Source organism: Salvelinus fontinalis, chromosome 5, assembly GCF_029448725.1.
Source record: "Salvelinus fontinalis isolate EN_2023a chromosome 5, ASM2944872v1, whole genome shotgun sequence".
NCBI lineage: Eukaryota > Metazoa > Chordata > Actinopteri > Salmoniformes > Salmonidae > Salvelinus > Salvelinus fontinalis.
Window position 1 is genome coordinate 33,878,134 of NC_074669.1, and position 20,129 is coordinate 33,898,262.

The window sequence follows — 20,129 nt, forward strand, 5'->3', positions numbered from 1 at the left end:
ATGTTTCATCACCACACAATATAATGATGATTTTTTTAAAATCAGAAAGCCCCATCAGAACAACAGTAATGTGATCTTTGCAATACTTGTACCAAAAGCCAGTCCTCCAGTGGACTACTACAGACAGGAAGCAGAGGCAAAGGTTCAATAGAGAGGACAATAAGAGCAGCAGGGTTTTTGACTGGTATCTGGCAGAGCTGGGACATGGGTATCGGGTGGACGAAGTTTCCTCATAACTGAGGGAGACAATGGCTCTCCCCCTCTCTGAGACTATGAGGCTTCTGTTATGTAATATATCGAGTCTGTCATATGTTTAGCCAGTCTCTGAAGAATACAGGATCACAGCCATGTTTTACATTATGTCAATTGATTGTTGGTGGTGAATCAGCATTGGAGTGTGTAGGCTACATATACAACTAGTGCCCCATATTGATCCCCTATTAGCAACCTGAATTGAATTGACTGAATTTTTCAGACACATTTTTGGGGATAAGTGCACAGAACACTTTATGAATCGATAAGGATGTGTATATTTAACATAAAACATATTAATGAAATGTTTCCACGTCTTTGGTTTTCAGATCAGCGTGTAAGAGGAAGCTGCTGTAGAGTATTGAGACTGATCCATCCCTAGTCTGAGAGAGAGAGCAGAATTTGGCTCACAAATCGTTTTTTGAACACAGTATATAAATAGAGAACAGGAGATTAAACATCGTTGATACTACAGAGGACAAGACTTCCTCAAATTGTTGTTGCTAAATTAATTGAGCAATAAAGCATTATTAGTGATCATTAGGTGGACATGCATGTAATTTCTTCCATTTACCTCATAACAGAGTCTTGTGAATCAGATTGCATTTCTTATTCAAATATTAGACTCGTTTATAGGTATGTCGAAATGTAATTGGTCAAGGATACAGTGTTACTATAAGGCGTGGTTTGCTTCAAGTTGTGTTTAGCGCCATTGGCCAATTTTGTATTTTGTGGGGGGTGGGTGGGCGGGCACTGGAGAAAGTAGTGAGGAAAACATTTTTCATTTCAATGAAACGGTCTATTTGCTAAAAATCTACATTACCGCGAAATTGAAAATATGTATAGGATTTGCTGTTAGGTTTCTAAAGTCTAAGCCACATTGAATGGGCGAATCCGAATACACAATTATAAGGTAAGTTTGCTCAGGCTACTAATGCGAACGTGCCAGACGACTCCACGCATGAAAACAGTTTCTTATTAACTTTGGGGCTCATGGAAATGTGCATGGAATTGAAGTCTAAATGCATGAATATGTAAACTACACTAACTAGGTTTTATTGTACTGTGCTTGAGAAGCCTCTTGCGTACTTTGTACTGATCTGATATACACTAACAGCGAAAAATGGTATACTACCAAGTGGACCAACCAACAAAATGTAAACAAGGGAGTAAAATGTTTGATAGGCCCTAAGGTTATGATAAGGGTAAAATAGTTTTAATCTATAAGGTAGGTCATATACTTCGAAATCAATTGGTATATTTCATTAGGTTTAATTACTGTCCGAATAGGACAGGATATTGGGCAATAGGTGGTGTGTCAGATCTGACTTTGTGTACCAGTTCCTGACTCCAGCATGGTGGACATGTTTATGATGTTTTCATGTTAATTTGTATTTATTTTAACCTTTTATATTTTAACCTTTATTTAACTAGGCAAGTCAGTTAAGAACAAATTTTTATTTACAGTAATGGCCTACACCAACCAAACCCGGGCAAATTGTGTGCCGCTCTATTGAACTCCCAATCGCGTCCGGTTGTGATACAGCCTGGATTCGAACCAGGATGTCTGTAGGGATGCTTCTAGCACTGAGATGCAGTGCCTTAGACCGCAGAACCACTCGGGAGCCCATTCAAAGCCACACAGTGCAACCCAAATCCACAGTACAGTCATTTGCAAGCAAATTTCCCATCAGGTCCTGACGACTCGTTTGCTTATCTGCGGTGTTTCGCTCTTTTTTCAACCATCTAGAAAACCAAATAACTTGCCCTGGCCCACCAGCCTGTCTTTCATCAGTCTTGAAAGTAGGTAAAAGAGGCTAAAACCAGGCTTTGAGAATGAGAAGTCTTCCCTCTTGGCCAAACATCCAAGCTGAAATGCAGGCAGCCCTAATCCAAAGTCTTCCATGAATGGTTTCCTTTTACACGCTGCTGGGCCTGCAGTCTCACTCCCTGGTTGTGATTACGCTGAACCCTCTACAGCAGAGATTGGCAATTTTGATGGGGCTGGAGGCCACAACAAATCTGAAGTCATCATGAGGGGCTGTAGTGGCTCGCTGGTCTGCGTACCCTCATCCAGAGTGACTGACTGAGAAAAATCAAGGTGGGCCTCCCTGTCCATAATTCGAACATGATTATTACAAATATCTGGCTCAGACAATTTACCAATAGAACATGTTTTAGCTGACATGGGCTAATTGAGTGACTGAAATAACAAGCGAGAAACTTCTGATGCACAACCAAATGTGTGTATAATACTATTCTAACCCAGTACATTTTGACCCTGACAATTTTTTTTTTTTTTTTTTGCTTTTTGAGGAATTGATCCGCGGGCATACAAAAGGGGGGTGGTTGCCCATCCCTGCTCTACAGGATATTGGCCCCAATCCTTCCAGTGCGAGGCCTGGTCTTACTGTCTGTTGTTACTGAGAGAGCACCTTGTAACTGGAATGCTTTTCTTTATTAATCCACCATAACATTGGATTTAGTGTGCTTTACAAACTAACCGTTTTGCCCATAGGTGAAGCTGGCTTGATATTTGAAACTCTCTGACCTTGACTTTTGGCGTACACAGTTCTGTTCAAGCCCCCAACCATTTACACGCTGAATGTGTGTATTCTTTAATTGAATGTCTTGCCAGACCACTCTATAGTCTGGTCAAAAAACAACTCCAGGTAGTTGTGGAGTTTAACTGACAGACTGTCCAGCTGATTCCGCTTTGTCCAGCTGATTCTGGTTGCTGCTACTGTACCTGTGTCACTGAGTCTGTGTTGCTATTGTGCTGCACATGGAGAATAAGGCCTTTTTTCTCACCCAGAATCTCCAGTTTCCCTCTAAGGAAACAGAGAGGGTGACCGAGAGATGGGGGGGGGGGGGGGGGGGGGGGGGGTTTACTTGTGAGGTCTTTGCTGTTTTTTTTTTACCTTGTGCAATGTTTGCCTACCCTCTGGCACTCACACAGCGGTGGCTGCCTGACTTCCTGTTGAATTGGTTTGCATCTGGTTGAGTTTTTATTTGAGCTACTACATTTTATTTCTCCCACAGTGTATGGGTTGGTTGTGATTCCTCCACCATGCTCTCCAGCTCTCTTTTTCTCCGCCTGGTTTTAATTTGGATCATAATGACTAATAATGATTTGTTATGCACCCAAATGGACAGCTGTGTTTCTCTGCTTTGTGCTCAGGACGAGGAGCAAGCGCTTCATTCCCGCCACATATATAAAGTATGTGTGCTCTCCTCTCATTTTGGCCATGTAACTATTACCACCCTTTTTGGAATGTAATTTGATGTGTTGGTAAGTTCAATCTGTGTTCCCTGTGGTGACGGTGACCGGAGGTAGGCGATTCTCTCCTTCAGTCTCAGTAAACCTACATCCCAGTGGGAGGCCAGTGATATGGAGTTGAAGTAGCCGTAACAGGCCTGGGTTGTAAAGCGGTGTTTCGTTCCTGTCAATATTTAATAGCAGAATGAAACATTACTGAGAACCCTCAAGTGAATGCTTTGCTTTCTAATGTCTCTTATAGTTTGTCCTCAGTCCTCCACAGTGCAGACTGTGCATGTTCTGCTTTCCATTTTGGAGCGTGTCTCTGAACTGAAGCACATTTCAAAACATGTCCAACTGTCATTCTGCAGACCGGTTTGCCTGGAAATGGAGCAAACCGGTCTGATATATCCGTGTAGATTACATAGCAACGTCTCTCTTGCTTGTAAAAAATAACCCGCCCCATTTTACTGGGAGTAAAGATCCTGGTCAACAGACAATCTGTTATTGCCATGTGCATGACTGAAACCTTCATTTAATATAACTTAGACCGGTGGTGTGACCTAACCAGTGCTTTGATGCCACCTGTCCTTGTGAAAGCTAATAGGTGAACATAGTGGTTCACCGTAGCATACAACCAAGCCGAGGGCACCTTGGGCCAGGACAGTCATTACGGTCGTTCCATGTCATTTCACCAAGCCATGACAGCCACCACCCTCAGATTGTTCTGAAATAATAAACGGTTCAGATTTGCATTCCTGTAACATTATTTTGTCAATATAATTCCATCTCTTAAAAATTCCGCTAATTGATTGCACCCAAATTGGCCATTTTTAATTTATAGGATTCATATCATTTTTAATAACTATAGTACCTAACATCTGTTTTTGGACCAACATTTGTTTTTAGACAGTGAGTTAGACCTATTCCTTTCAGACATAGAGCTGATACTATATACTTGTTGAGGTGGGGTTGGCGTTGGGAATGGAGGGTCTCTGGGTGGCTTTTAACCATTTCTTTCGATTCCTCATGTCTAACTTGGTTAGAAAAATGTTTGGTACAAATCAGATGTAAGGGACTATATTTACTGAATATTATATAAATCTTTAAATTAAAATGGACGATTGTTGGGTGGAGTCTATTTATATTTCAACAAACTGTTGCAGGAATTCTAATCTTATCTGTTTCTAACAGAAACAATTTCAGAACAATCTGAGATGGTGGGTGTCAATCCAATTTTTTGTTGTGCTTTTTGAGGTGGAACAACCCATTTTAATGACTTAATGCACTAAATACAGACAAGTGGATTTCTACAGATTGGCCTTATTTACCCGACTGGAGGATAAGTAGAGGGCCACCACAGTGCCTTGTAGGAAATGGAGTTCTTACCCTGTTCCTGTTTGTGCTGCTGTAGTATCTACGGCTGCACAACTATCTCCATCATGGACATTGACTTCATTATATCTGTCAGTCGACCCTTTCTCCAAAGTTCATATCGAGGGTGACTGAAACTCGTGTAGAGGTTCGCTGAATCTCATCCTCTCTATCTTTATTAATCGGTTTCTAGTCAGTAATACACTACATGACCAAAAGTATATGGACACCTGCTCTTCGACCATCTCATTCCAAAATCATGGGCATTAATATGGAATTGGTCCCCCCTTTGCTACTATAACTGCCTCCACTCATCTGGGAAGGCTTTTTCACTAGATGTTGAAACATTGCTTCGGGGACTTGCTTCCATTCAGCCACAAGGGCATTAGTGAGGCCTGAGAGTGATGTTGGGCGATTAGGCCTGGCTCGCAGTCTGCATTCCAATTCATCCCAAAGGTGTTCGACTGGTAGGCCAGTCAAGTTCTTCCACACCGATCTCGCAAACACCATTTCTGTATGGACCTCGCTTTGTGCAAGGGGGCCATTGTCATGCTGGAACAGGAAAGGCCCTTCCCCAAACTGTTGCCACAAAGTTTGGAAGAACAGGATCGTCTAGAATGTCATTGTATGCTGTAGCGCTACGATTTCCCTTCACTGGAACTGAGGCCTAGCCCGAACCATGAAAAACGGGCGCATACCATTATTCCTCCTCCACCAAGTATTACAATTGTCATTATACATTCAGGCAGGTAACATTTTCCTGGCATCAGCCAATCCTAAATTAGTCCATCTGACTGCTAGATGGTGAAGCGTGATTCATCACTCCACCACTCCAGCCGACGCATGGCATTGCGCATGGTGATCTGAGGCTTGTGTGGAGCTTCTCGGCCATGGAAACCCATTAAATGAAGCTCCAGACGAACAGTTATTGTGCTGACGTTGCTACCACAGGCAGTTTGGAACTGCAACCGAGGGCAGGCGATTTTATACGCGCTACATGCTTCAGTACTGCGGTCCTGTTCTGCCCCGTTGCCCAGTCTAGATTTTTGTCTAATTTCCAGAAGAACAATGAGTTCATCTAGATCTAAGTGAAGGCTTAAATTGAACCTGATTTCCATTTAACTCATTTAGCCGAAGCTCTTATACAGAGCGACTTACAGTTAGCGCATTCATTTTAAGATAGCTTGGTGGGATAACCACATCACAGGCATAGTAAGTACACTAGTTATCATCAAAGTCAGAGCTGGCGGTCAAGGTGAGGAGGGGGATTATTTTAAGATACTCTTTTGAAGAGGTAGGGTTTCAGGTGCTTTCGGAAGATGGGCAGGGACTCTGCTGTCCTAGCTTCAGGGGGAAGCTGGTTCCACCATTGTGGTGCCAGAATAGAGAAGAGCTTGGACTGGGCTGAGTGGGAGCTGCCCTCCCGTGTGGGTGGGAAGGCCAAGAGACCTTATGTGGCAGAACGTGCTCGGGTTGAGGTGTAGAGTTTGAGCATAGCCTAAAGGTGGGGGGGGGGGGCAGTTCCTCTTGCTGTTCCGTAGGCAAGCACCATGGTCTTGTAGGGGATGCGAGCTTAGACTGGAAGCCAGTGGAGTGTGCGGAGGGAAAGGGTGACATTTGAGAACTTGGGAATGTTGAAAACCGGGCTGCAGCATTCTGGACAAGTTGCAGGGGTTTGATGGCATAAGCAGGAAGCCCAGCCGACAGCGAGTTTCAGTAGTCACGACAGGAGTTGACAAGTGCCAGGATTAGGACCTGCGCCGGTTCCTGTGTAAGGTAGGGTCGTACTCTACGGATGTCGTAGGTCATGAACCTGCTTTGATGTCTGGTGAGAACAACAGGGTGTTGTCCAGGGTCACGCCAAGGTTCTTTGCACTCTGACGAGGGCGACACTGGAGTTGTCAACTGTGATGGATAGTTATTTGAGCGGGCAGGCCTTCCCCTGGATGAAGAGCACCTCCATCTTGTTGAGGTGGTGGGCTGACATCCAAGCTGAGATATCTGCCAGGCACACAGAGATGTGTCTCGCCACCTGGGTGTCAGAAGGGGAGGAAGGAGAAAAGTAGTTGAGTGTCATCTGCATAGCAATGATAGGCGAGCCCATGGAGGATATGACCGAGTCCTCGGAGACACCAGTAGTGAGAGTATGTGGCGCAGACACAGATCCTCTCCACATCACCTGGTAGGAGCGGTCTTCCAGGTAGGATGCAATCCAAGTGTGGAGAGCCTGAGGTGCCCAGTCCTGAGTGGCTGGAGAGGAGGAGCTGATGGTTCACGGTGTCGAAGGCAGGAGATAGTTCTAGGAGGATGAGAGGGAGAGAGAGATTGTCAGTGCTGAGAGCTTCTGTGAAACAGAGAAAAGCAGTCTGTTGAGTGACCCATCTTGAAGCCTGACTGGTTAGGGTCAAGATCATACCGGAAGAGATAATAGAGTTGATCAGAGACTGCACACTCATGTGTTTTGTAAAGAAAGAAGGGATATAGGTCTATAGTTTTTAACGTAAGATGTGTAGCGTGTTGGTTTCTTGAGGAGGAGAGCGACTCGGGCCATTTTGAATTCAGACGGGACACAGCCAGTGGTCAGGGATGAGTTTCTGTACAGCACTTCGTGACATCGGCTGATGTAAAAAGGGCTTTATAAATACATTTGATTGATGAGGGAAGTGAAGAATGGGAGAAAGTTCTCCAGAGATGGCTTGGAGGAGGGGATGGGGTCGAGCGGGCAGGTTGTCGGGTGGCCAGACCTCACTAGTCGCAGGATTTCATCTGTAGTTCTGCGTGAGTGGGACCAGTGCACTCAATAGGCTGAGTGAATGAGGAGCGGATGTCGTCAACCTTCTTTTCAAAGTGGTTGACAAAGTTGTCTGCTCAGAGGGAGGAGGGGGTGGAGGTTTGAGGGAGGAGAAGGTGGAAAAAGTTTCCTAGGGTTGGAGGCAGAAGATTGAAATTTAGAGTAATGGAAAGCTTTAGCAGTGGATACAGAGGAAGAGAAGATAGAGAGGAGGGAGTGAAAGGATAATAGGTCCTCCGGAAGTTTAATTTTCCCAAAATTTTGCTCAGCTGCCCACAGGCCTGTTCTGTAAAATCGCGATGAGTCCCTCAGCCACAGAGCAGGAGGGAAGGGACGAGCGTGCTGGGAGGAAAGGGGACAGTGCGAGTCATAGAATGCGGAAAGGGAGGACAGTAGCGTCAGAGGCTGGATCAGGAGACCGGCGGGAGAACGATTTAGCAGAAGGGAGAGATTATAGGATAGAAGAAGAGTGTAGTAGGAGAGAGAGCGACGATTATGACGGCACAGGACCATCTGGGTAGGGACTGAGTGGCTGGAGGAAAGGGAGACCAAAAAGGAAAACAAAGTAGTGATCAGAGACCAGGGGGGGGGGTGTGTGGAGTGAGATTAGTACGCGGACAGCCTCTAGTAAAGATGAGGTCAACCGTGTCTTGTGAGTTGGAGGGGATTTGGGAAAGGGTGAGGTCAAAAGAGGCAAGGAGGGGAAAGAGAGGGATGGAAAGAAATTAATTGAAGGCAGACGTCTGGAAGTTGAAGTCGCCCAGTATGAAGAGCGATGAGCCATTGTCAGGAAATTAGCTTATCAAGGTGTCAAGCACATTGAGGAACTCTCCAGTGGCACCTGGACTGTTTCGATGATGATCAAATAGCAACACTAATGCCAGATAGAAGGGCGGTTATAGACAGGAACAACCCACTGAATGATTTTGATTAAATCAATTTCAGGGACCGTTTTTGTATGTACAAAGAAAATGCAGCTAACATTTGTTTGCTTGAGTCATAACTTTCATCTGACTCTCTTCGGGGAAGGCCCATCCCTCCTGAGATTTTGGGCATCTGGAACCTTCCATTGTGAAACAGGAGATTTGTCTGGTGTGAGTGAACCGACTGTATGCCCAAGCCAACTGCAAGGTAGAGTTCTAGGAACTTCCATGGCGTCATTGGCTGTATAGATGGATGTCAAATTCCCATCAAGTGTCCCTCAGATGCTGAGGACAGGAATCTTAACTGGTTCTAAATAAATGTACAAAGTGTGCACTCTCAATTTGCAGTTCTTCAACATTGTTGCACGTTTGAAAGGTGAAAGTCATGTCTCAAGGATTTTCCCAAACTCCTCTTTGTATGCTCAGCTTGAAGGATGACAACATAGTGGAATCATACTTGGTGACAGTGGGTATGTACAGACCACTATCTTCATGCAATAGGAGCTGAGCAACAATGGTACAACCAAGCTCATGTCCGCACCAAAGTTGTAGTGGAGCGTATGTTTGGTATATGGAAGAGTGGTTTCCAGTGTCTCAAACAACATTGAGCTTTCAACCAAAAAGATGCTGCATTGCATTAATTGCAGTGGGTTTGGCGGATGCCAGGAGAACGCTACCTGCCCGAATGCAGTGCCAACCGTAAAGTTTGATGGACGAGGAATAATGGTCTGGGGCTGTTTTTCATTGTTTGGTCTAGGCCCCTTAGTTCCAGTGAAGGGAAAGCTTAACGCTACAGCATACAATGCCATTCTAGACGATTCTGTGCTTCCATCTTTGTTACAACAGTTTTGGGAAGACCCTTACCTGTTTCAGCATGACATTGCCCCCATGCACAAAGCGAGGTCCATACAGAAATGGTTTGTCGAGATCAGTGTTGAAGAACATGACTGGCCTGCACAGAGCCCTGACCTCAAACCTATCGAACACCTTTGGGATGAATTGGAACGCCGACTGCGAGCCAGGCCTAATCGCCCAACATCAGTCTCACTAATGCTCTTGTGGCTGAATGGAAGCGCAACAATGGTCCATCATCTAGTGAAAAGCCTTCCCAGAAGGGGGGGGGACAAAGTGGGGAGCAAATGGGGGACTGACTCCATATTAATGCCCATGATTTTGGAATGAGATGTTTGACGAGCAGGTCTCCACATACTTTCATTTAGTGTAGCTCAAGTGATTGAAGAAAACAATAGCCATGGATTCACATATGGAAATATCGGGACCCCTAACTGGTGCTGGTTCGAGAAGAACAATGTTACCTACTGCTGCTGCTTCATGTTTCTCTCCTTTTCCGTCATACATACTTCATACTTCACTCAACATGAAGGATTTGCATCTTCATATCATGCTCTTTTTTAAATACATTCGTTTGCGCTCATGAAATTCCATGGCCAGTTTCATGCATGCTCAGCCTCTTTGTCCTCTGGCCCAGGTTAGTGAAACAATCTCCCCTACTGGCTGATGCAGATGTAGTGGGTTGACCTTCAGACAAGACAAGTGATGATTACATTGCTGCATTAGAGAACATGATTTATTTAAGAGTTGAGTTCATTACATAATATTCCCTGCAGTCCGGGGATAGCACATGTTGAATGAATGTTTCCTACCAAATGAGGATTGGAACGGTCCCCCATCTGAACTGTCCAACTGGTCCTCATCAGGGATACCTTCCTGGGGTTGCTGGCTATCAATGATCCCGGTCAACAAGTCCCCCAGCTCATCTTTCTCTGGTCTTGAAACGCTCCCTACGAGCAACAGCTTTTGTCTTTATTAAGTTGATTTTTGTTTTTCCACAGGACCTTTAGACTAAACAATATATCAATTATATTAGTAATTATGTATGATATTGTTTGTGTTACAATAGGTAACTTTCTCCAATTCGACACAATGCTTCTTTCTGTATTAGTGTCCCATCCCTGTTTTTTTTAAGTATCCTCAGGTTAGCACCAAGTGCACATCGTTATTCTAATCAGGCTTCACAAAGATTAACTGGTTAGTCCTTATTTACCTTAATCTTGGACTGCCTAGTCTAGAACTAATTAATCTAAAGTTAACCAGTCTCCGAAAGAAATTTGTTTTCATCTGGATGAATTTAAGTAGAATTAGCCTAGTCCTGAGTTTAATTAAACTCTGTGGAACCGCCCCTAGATGTTTAATAAATCTGCCATATTTAAAGTCATGTCCCCCTCATCCTTGACTTTTCTTAAAAAGGTCTATATAACACACTAGTGATGCACCGATATGACATTTTTGGCCAATACCCAATAATTTCCCTTAAAAAATATTAGTTATCGGTATCGTTTTTTTTTTAAAGCATTCTAGTACAGTTAACACACACACGGATGCAGCGGCGTCACTACAGTCCCTGGTTCGAATCCAGGCTGTATCACATCTGTGTCCCAACAGCTGTGCTGTTTCGTTGGTCATTTGTTCAGTCACTTCCTTCTCAACCAGGATTTCATCATCATGCATGTCAAGCAGTGAAGTTTCAGCTCTGTCTGTCCGTGGCGCATCTTCCTCGGTGCGCACTGGCACTGTCTGTTTCCATCTTGTCCAGCTGTGTATGTAACAATTCACGTAAACCCTGTTTCTTGTCTGCATCGAAGCAGCGGTCCTTGTACATAGCATCGAGCATGGTAGGGACACAATAAAGAGAATGCCACTGAATCGCTTGTTCACAGCCTGTGTCGGCAGTTCTATTGAGCAGGTGCTTCAATGCCATGTCAGAGGGTATCACGTCTGCTGCAGGCGCAGTTGAGTTTATTTCTCGAGTCAGTTGTTTGAATGGAGCTGGCTGGTGTGTTCATGTTTAAAACATGTTCTCACATGCCATTGAAATGGCTGCAGGGGCTATACAGCTAGCACGTTCATGAGCATGACATACGACTTCAGTACGAAATCCTTGACGACCCACTGCGCTGTCAGACTCAGCAATGCGCATGGGGCTGATATCGCTGGTCCAAATGTCAGTTGTGAAGCTAATGGCAGTAACGCTATTACTGTGTAACTCCGGTAGGGCAACATTTGAAAAATAGCGCACTTGGTAGTGTGTACCGGTGATCGACCAGTAGGCGAAGAGCCAACATCACCCACAACAGAGAACAGTTGATTGTCAAGGGCAATGATTTCCATTATCTTGGTGTTAATGGATTTCACCTTTTGAGTTGTCTCAGTCTTTCAAATGACTGCTCGACTTGTTGACTGCTCAATCCACACAGCATACATTGTGGGCTAGGTTAGGAATGCTGTGTAGCGCTACATTTTACGTGGTGTCATTACGTCACGTACCTACGTTATGTAGGTATGCACGTCAGCTTTGACATCAGTTTTACACATCAGCGTTAAACTAGACATCGGGCCGATTTTAATATTTTTAGCTAATCGGCCTATTCCGATATATCGCGCATCCTTAACACACTGTCGTTGTTAGAATCTTAATATGACAAAAATGTAATAGTTATAACCAGTTTGGACATAATTTTTTTGAATGGTTTTCCCCATTGCTCCTCCTCCTGACATTAGGGCCTGCTCCACTCCTTTTTCTGAGAGTTGAAGGTGCCGTGCCCAGTTGATAATTACCCCCATAATTGCCTCGAAACTGAACCAAAACTAATTTCACAGATATAACAATAGATAAAATAAATTAAGTATAGTATGATGGGGGAGAATGGGTGTTGATGAGCGAGGGGAAGTGAACGATGCGTAATTATGTAATCACCAATTTTTTAATGAAGAACAGGGCAGGTCATTCTTATGCATTCATCTATTCTAATTATAATCTCAAAATGGTGTACCCTATATCAGTCCACCAAATACCAGCGGTTTTATTAAGGTGTCAGCATGCTTCAGTTCGCCTAGTAGGTGACCTGAATGATTGTGCTTGCATACTCCCTTAAAATACCTTTTTGAGGGCCTCCTGAGTGGCGCAGCGGTCTAAGGCATCACTACGGACCCGGGTTTGATCCCGGGCTGTGTCGCAGCCGGCCGAAACCAGGAGACTCATGAGGCGGCGCATAATTGGCCCAGCATCCTCCAGGCTAGGGGAGGGTTTGGTTGGCCGGGATGTCCTTGTCCCATCGCGCTCTAGCGACTCTGGCGGGCCGGGTGCATGCATGTGGACGCAGTCGCCAGTTGTTCTGTGTTTCCTCTGACACATTGGTGCCGCTGGCTTCCGGGTTAAGCGCGGAGTTTGTCAAGAACCAGTGCGGCTTGGCAGGGTTGTGTTTCGGAGAACGCCTGGCTCTAGACCTTTCCCGAGTCCGTACGGGACTCACGAAATGGGGAGAACAAGGCTGATATAAATAAATGTTTAAAAAAAAAAAATGTTTCAAAAAACCTTTGCTTGAAAAACGAATAAAGCGGCAGTAGTACCATTTTGTCAATTTTGAGACGCCATAGCCAGTATACACTCCCTCAAAATAGTCAGATTTAGGAAATGTGTCATTCATTTTGATGTTTTTTTCCAAGGAGATCCTAGTCGGGGAATTTTACATCCAAGATGTTTGGTGCAGAATTTCTCATTGAGAAATATTTTGCTTCATCTGATGCGGTTTTGCGTCATATGATACAAAATGCATCATACGGGGATGATTTCCCTATTTTGAAAGTAAAATATCTTAACTTGATTGCTGACAAGCAAAACGTTTGAACTATGTCAACAATGGCGTAATGAAACAAAAACCAAAAGATAGTTTTGGGGTGGAATTGTCCTCTAGACCTTAATGGAGTGTGTTACACAGTGAGAGCATGCGTAATTTACAATGGCAAGACTAAGACAGATGGATGCACATGCTGCGTTATTGTTGCTACAAGATCTATGGATGATGACATTTCATGCTGAACGGCTTTCCATATCTGGGAAAGAATGCAGGTGAATCAGCAGGTGAGTGTTGGGTAATGTTTCGCATCAGAGGGCATGGCTGTACTTGGTGAAAGGAGGAACTTGCTACTGGCCTGTTCCTGTGTTCTACAACATGCTTGACTTGGCTGCTATTAACGCACAGGTGTTCATGAGTCTGACACACAGGGCTACGTGAGACATATGAGCGCCAAAGCAGCAGCAAAGATTCCATGTGAAGAAACTGCCAGGCAGATGCACCTGGAACAGAACCCATTAACCATGGTCAATTTGGGTGCAATCAAATAACTTAATTTCTCAAAGATCAAATTATATTAACAAAATAAATTTGCAGGAGTGCTAATTTTCTGTTTTAGGGACCACAGCGTTTGGTCCCTAAAACAGTGCGCTGAACGATCAGCACACTCACACACACACTAGATCCACATTCGTTGAGTTGTCTGCGAGCCATAAGTTGTGAGTATCCCCCAGCCTTAGTCAGAGTTCACAGGTATTTTGTAACAAAAGGCATTAGCCAATCCCGAAGCCACTTAGCTATCCTCTGTAATTACCTCTGAACGTGCTGGCTAATGAGATGTGACACCCACCAGCAGGTGGCCAAGAGGGAGGAGACGATATGCTGCCGTCGGCTAAGCCCTGCTTACTGTAATCACCACCACAACTCCTGAACCCATTCATGTATGTGAAACCAACTTTTACCTCGACTGCAGCCCTGACTAGACTGTCAACAGAATATTTGACGCTCTGTACGACCAGCTGGGAGGGGTCAGGAGTCCAGGACAGAAGGCAGTTATAGCCTGAAGTTGTGCTGTTACAGCAGGTCAGAAAGACCGTTTTAGAGACTGTGTCGGTGTTGGAGTCTCCCTGGGGATATTTTTATTTTTTTACGGGGCCTGGGCTAGCTAACGGTTCACCGCCGTTGGTATGTGTATGCACGCCAAAGGACAGCAACTGAGTTGTCTCTCGCTGAAGGAGCCTGTCTCGATCATAGCCAGTGACAGAGTGATCAAGAAGCTTGAGATGTCTGTCCTATCAAGGGTCCGGGAGTGGGTTAGGATGAAGAGAGGCAGCAGGTACTGTATGTTAGCTATAGGTGCAGCACTGAAGTCTCTGGATGACTGCTCTTGACTGGCCCATATGTCAGGCCCAAAGACAGAGTAGCTTTTTATGGGTGTCGGGCATAATATTCTAATCAAACTCTAATCACAGTAATGATTTGTCTTGGACATTGCTTGTTGTTGTTCATCGATGTACTATATTCCTATCAGCTAATGTTCCTTGAAGTTTGTATCGGATGCTTGAAAATGCTTGATTGGTAGCGAGGAGAGCAGGAGATAACTGTTGGATTGAGTTGACAATTGTTTTTGCCACTTCAGGCCGTGTGCATACAAGCATGTGTTTTATGCTGTGCCGTATGGAGGTGGGGAGTCATGCTTGGACAAAGCCATGTTGTAGGTTAATTGTGATGTAATAAGACTCCTATAGTTTACACTCCCTCAGCGGTATATTCTCCTGGTAGGTACTGTAACCTCGTCCTCAGGCTAACCCAGGAAGAGTCTGGTGAACGGCACTACTCTTCTGGAGAGACCATTTAAAAATGCCTGTTGTTTTGCTGCCTCTGTCTATGGTGGCATCAGAGAATGCCTGAAGCTGTACTTTTTAAGAAAGCAACACAACTTCCTTGAGGAGTAAACAACCACGACTGTTTTTAAGCTGGTGGTGGCAGGGTGTCGACTGGGAAGTTCTACAGAATAGATGCAGATCCTAACCACATACACGGATGGGTGTGCTGTGGAGCCGAACTGTCTTCGTGGAATTATGTTTGTTTCTGTATACCAACATGACAAATGTACTTCAGCAGTCCATGTCATTGGTCTGGTGTATCCTGAGTGCCAGTCTGTGCTATCGTGCAAACTATTGTCATGCCATGTTTGGCTTGAAAATGACAGCAATTATCATGAGCACAAACAGATCTGGGACCAGGCTAGGTCTGGTATGCTCTGATTGGGACCGCACTCTGACCGTAACTGATATGTTTGCTATTTACGATCTTATGTGTGTGTTTTGTTCTGGTGGTGGTGGTTGTTGTCGGCTTTTAACACTAAAACCGCCATAGGCCAACAGCCACTGATGTTTGATTTTGTAGCTATGTCCTGCTCCTTCCCTGACTTCTCCTAAGTGTTTGTATTTTACCCTACTCATTTATCTGAATTTTCAAATCAATAACAGAAAAGTATTTGGTCTTTTTGACCTTTTTTCCCCCACACCTAGTCCTAACATAATCTGCCAAGATAATGTGCTGCAGGATGTTGGTACCCAGCCACACGCTAATGCGTCGCTCTCTCCTCACTGAATGAATCACAAATGGACGAAGGGGTGATAATTGTGCACCTTACTTGACGGTTGAATTTAAATTAGGCCTAACTGAATGAGGTTGACTTTCATTTCGAACAACAATATAGTGTAACGTTGAGTTTGTGTTAAGCCTTTATCAGCGCCAAATAATTTGACCACGCCTTTGTTTTTTGTTTTTTACATTTTACTTTGTAAAAATAAGCTGTTATTAGACTTTTATTTACTGTAAATCTATTACTAATCGAATGTATTGTAGGGGAAATGATAACATGCTAATGTGTTGCAGTAGGCCTTTAGAATAATGCAAAACATATCATTGACTCTATCCAGGGAAACAATTGATGCCAGCCCACTGACTGAATGACAAATGGATGGAATAGGTTACAATTGTGCAAGTTGCTAAACATCATATTTAAAGTAGGCTGAATGAGGAGGTTGAATATGTTGATTTAATTTAGAACAACAATAGTGTATTGAGGAGTTTATGCCTGTTTATCAGTTTTGGCGAATGATACCATTTCTCTTATGTTTTAGCTGTTACAGGACTATTTTATTTACTGTAACTCTATTACTAATTTATTATAAGGGAAACAGGAACATGCTATGTGTTGCATTAGGCCTTCAGAATGACGCAAACCATATCCCTGACTCTATCCAGCTTGATGAGCGGAAAACAAACGATGCCAGTCGGCCCGCAACTGATTTTGTACATGATGAGTTAGCCTGTAGACAAGACTCAATTGACAATCTGATGAGCTTATTCTGCAGTTTCCATTACACTTTGTCAAATACAGTGCATTTGTTGTTTTGTGTTACTTTTTATTATTTTTTTAGTTTATTTGGTAAATATTTTCTTAACTCTTCTTGAACTGCACTGTTGGTTAAGGGCTTGTAAGTAAGCATTTCACGTTAAGGTCTACACTTGTTGTATTTGGCGCATGTGACAAATTAAGTTTGATTAGAAACTATTCAAACCCCTTGACTTTTTCCACATTTTATGTTACAGCCTTATTCTAAAATCGATTCAATAGTTTTTTCCCCCTCATCAATCTACACACAATACCCCATAATGACAAAGCGAAAAACAGTTTTTTTGCTAATTCATAAAAAATAAAAATAATGTGATCTTATGTAAATAAGTATTCAGATCCTTTGCTGTGAGACTCGAGATTAAGCTCAGGTGCATCCAGGTTCCATTGATCATCCTTCATGTTTCTACAAATTGATTGGAGTCCACCTGTGGTAAATTAAATTGATTGGACATGATTTGGAGAGACACACACCTGTCTAAATAAGCTCCCACAGTTGTCAGAGTAAAAACCAAGCCGTGAGGTCGAAGGAATTGTCCGTAGAGCTCCGAGACAGGATTGTGTCGAGGCACAGATCTGGGGAAGGGTACTTAACAATTTCTGCAGCATTGAAGGCCCCGAAGAACACAATGGCCGCAATCATTCTTAAATGGAAGAAGTTTGGAACCACCAAGACTTCCTAAAGCTGGCCAAACTGAAAAATCAGGTGCGAAGGGCCTTGGCCAAGAACCTGATGATCACTCTGATAGAGCTCCAGAGTTTCTCTGTGGAGATGGTTGTCCTTCTGGAAAGTTATTCCATCTCTGCAGCACTCCACCAATCAGGCCTTTATGGTAGAGTGGCCAGACGGAATCCACTCCTTAGTAAAACGCATGACAGCCCTCTTGGAGTTTGCCAAAATGCACCTAAAGACTCTGACCATGGTCTGATGATACCAAGATTGAACTCTGGCCTGAATGCGAAGTGTCACTTCTGGAGGAAATCTGGCACAATCCCGACGGTGAAGCATGGTGGTGGCGGCATCATGCTGTGGGGATGTTTTTCAGTGGCAGGGACTGGGAGACTTGTCAGGATCAAGGCAAAGATGAACGGAGCAAAGTACAGAGATTCTTGATGAAAATCTGCTCCAGAGTGCTCAGGACCTCAGACTGGGGTGAATGTTCACCTTCCAACAGGACAACCACCTTAAGGACACAGCCAAGACAACGCAGGAGTGGCTTCGGGAGAAGTCTCTGAATGTCCTTGAGTGGCCCAGCCAGAGCCCGGACTTGAACCCGATCGAACATCTCTGGAGAGACCTGAAAATAGCTGTGCAGCAACGCTCCCCATCCAACCTGACAGAGCTTGAGAGGATCTGCATAGAAGAATGGAAGAAACTCCTCAAATACAGTTGTGCCAAGCTTGTAGCATCATACCCAAGGAGACTCGAGGCTGTAATCGCTGCCAAAGGTGCTTCAGCCAAGTACTGATTAAAGGGTCTGAATACTATGTAAATGTAATGTTATTGTTTTTTGCTTTGTCATTATGGGGAATTTTGTGTAGATTGAGGGGGGATATCTATTTTAGAATAAGGCTGTGGAGAAAGTCAAGCAGTCTGAATACTTTCCGAACGCATTGAATGCTAAAGGGGACGCCCAGGCAATGTTTTCTAGTGGGTACTTATATGCTGAAAGGCCATGCGGTTCTAGTGTTAATATTGTTTTACCCTGTCTGCCGCACAATGTCCAGGTTCAATAAAAATTCCTTTCATAAAGATGTGTTGGGTACGGTTAAATTTCACGTGCCTATAGGCAGAACTTGGCGTCTTCTGAGGTTAAGGGTCTCTAGCTGTTACATTTGCTATAGTGGTCTTAATAGATAATTCTGTGTGTAATATATGGTCTACTTTGAACCAGATGGGTTATTGGCTAGACTTATGTTATGGTCTGGGCCTGGCACTGGCAGAATGAACGCAAAAGGATGTTCATATAATGAGAGTTTTAAGGGGAGAACGTGACTGACTCTGTTGCATACATTTTCTGTTTTCCCCCTTTGTTCTGCAACCTGTTTTATTAAACCTTTAAAATACAGAAGTGGTTTGTCTTATCCTTTTGAATATATCATTTCCACAGCTGAACAATCTAAAATTCAGAACCGATGAAAGTACACCTCAACTTTCCTCCTAAATGAGTTTCTTTTCCTAGACTGTCTGATCACACAAGTACGCACACACACAAAAATTGGGCTATAAAGTTTTTTTCTCCTTCTAGGATGGAGATGTCATGTCTGGACCTGGCCCTGAAGGGAGAGCGGCAGTGTAAGGTGGGGGATTACCAAGCTGGGGTCTCCTTCTTCGAGTCGGCCATCCAGGTGGGCACAGACGACCTCCAGATCCTCAGCGCCATTTACAGCCAGCTGGGCAACGCCTACTTTCACCTGCAGGAGTATAGCAAGGCTCTGGAATACCACTGCCATGACCTCACCCTCACCAGGTACACACACTTTGCACGACCTCACACTGACCAGGTACACAGCACCGCCATGACATCAGAACACCGCTACAACCTCACTCTGACCTAACCTTTTACACCTGTAGCAGGTGTAAAATAAACACGTGAAACTAAATACCATACATTCTGGTCTTGACGAGAAGGGGTAAAAACACTGTTGGGAGGTTCTATTCTACACTGTTCAACCAATCCAGTAAATGTGGAGGAGGAGTTAAGATGGAGCTGTTGGACTCTACAGACGCTACTTGGTAGCACACTACCACCATGACCTCTCTGACCAGGTGCACACTACCGCCATGACCTCTCTGACCAGGTGCACACTACCGCCATGACCTCTCTGACCAGGTGCACACTACCGCCATGACCTCTCTGACCAGGTGCACACTACCACCATGACCTCTCTGACCAGGTGCACACTACCGCCATGACCTCTCTGACCAGGTGCACACTACCGCCATGACCTCTCTGACCAGGTGCACACTACCGCCATGGCCTCTCTGGCCAGGAGCACACTACCGCCATGGCCTCTCTGGCCAGGAGCACACTACCGCCATGGCCTCTCTGGCCAGGAGCACACTACCGCCATGACCTCTCTGGCCAGGAGCACACTACCGCCATGACCTTTCTGACCAGGAGCACACTACCGCCATGACATTAGGAACCTAAGGTCCGCCTTAAGCCACTGCCTTTGGCCAATTGAAGACATCATAAGACTAACGTGAGGGTCTGCTGCCCTTATAAAACTGGTCCAATGAGAGGTTTTGTTTCACTCTTAAATTTACATTTTTAAGTCATTTAGCAGACGTTCTTATCCAGAGTGACTTACAGTAGTTAGTGTTCATGTTCATACGGGTCCCCCTTGGAAATCAAATCCACAACCCTGGCGTTGCAAGTGCCATTCTCTACGAACTGAGCCACACGGGACCACGTGAACTGTGAAGGTCTAGAGAAATGAGAGCTGG

The 20,129-nt window shown here is 44.4% G+C and overlaps 1 protein-coding gene across 1 annotated transcript in view; it reads left to right on the forward strand.

The window, feature by feature from the left end:
* Positions 1-1,003: 1,003 nt before the first annotated feature.
* The window catches only part of LOC129855505 (G-protein-signaling modulator 2-like), a 30,466-nt gene continuing 11,340 nt past the window's right edge, over positions 1,004-20,129 (forward strand). The window contains exons 1-2 of the mRNA XM_055923230.1: positions 1,004-1,165; positions 18,928-19,149. Of these exons, the coding sequence (XP_055779205.1) occupies positions 1,137-1,165; positions 18,928-19,149 (251 nt within the window). The 5' untranslated portion in view covers positions 1,004-1,136. The remainder of the gene's footprint in view (positions 1,166-18,927; positions 19,150-20,129) is intronic.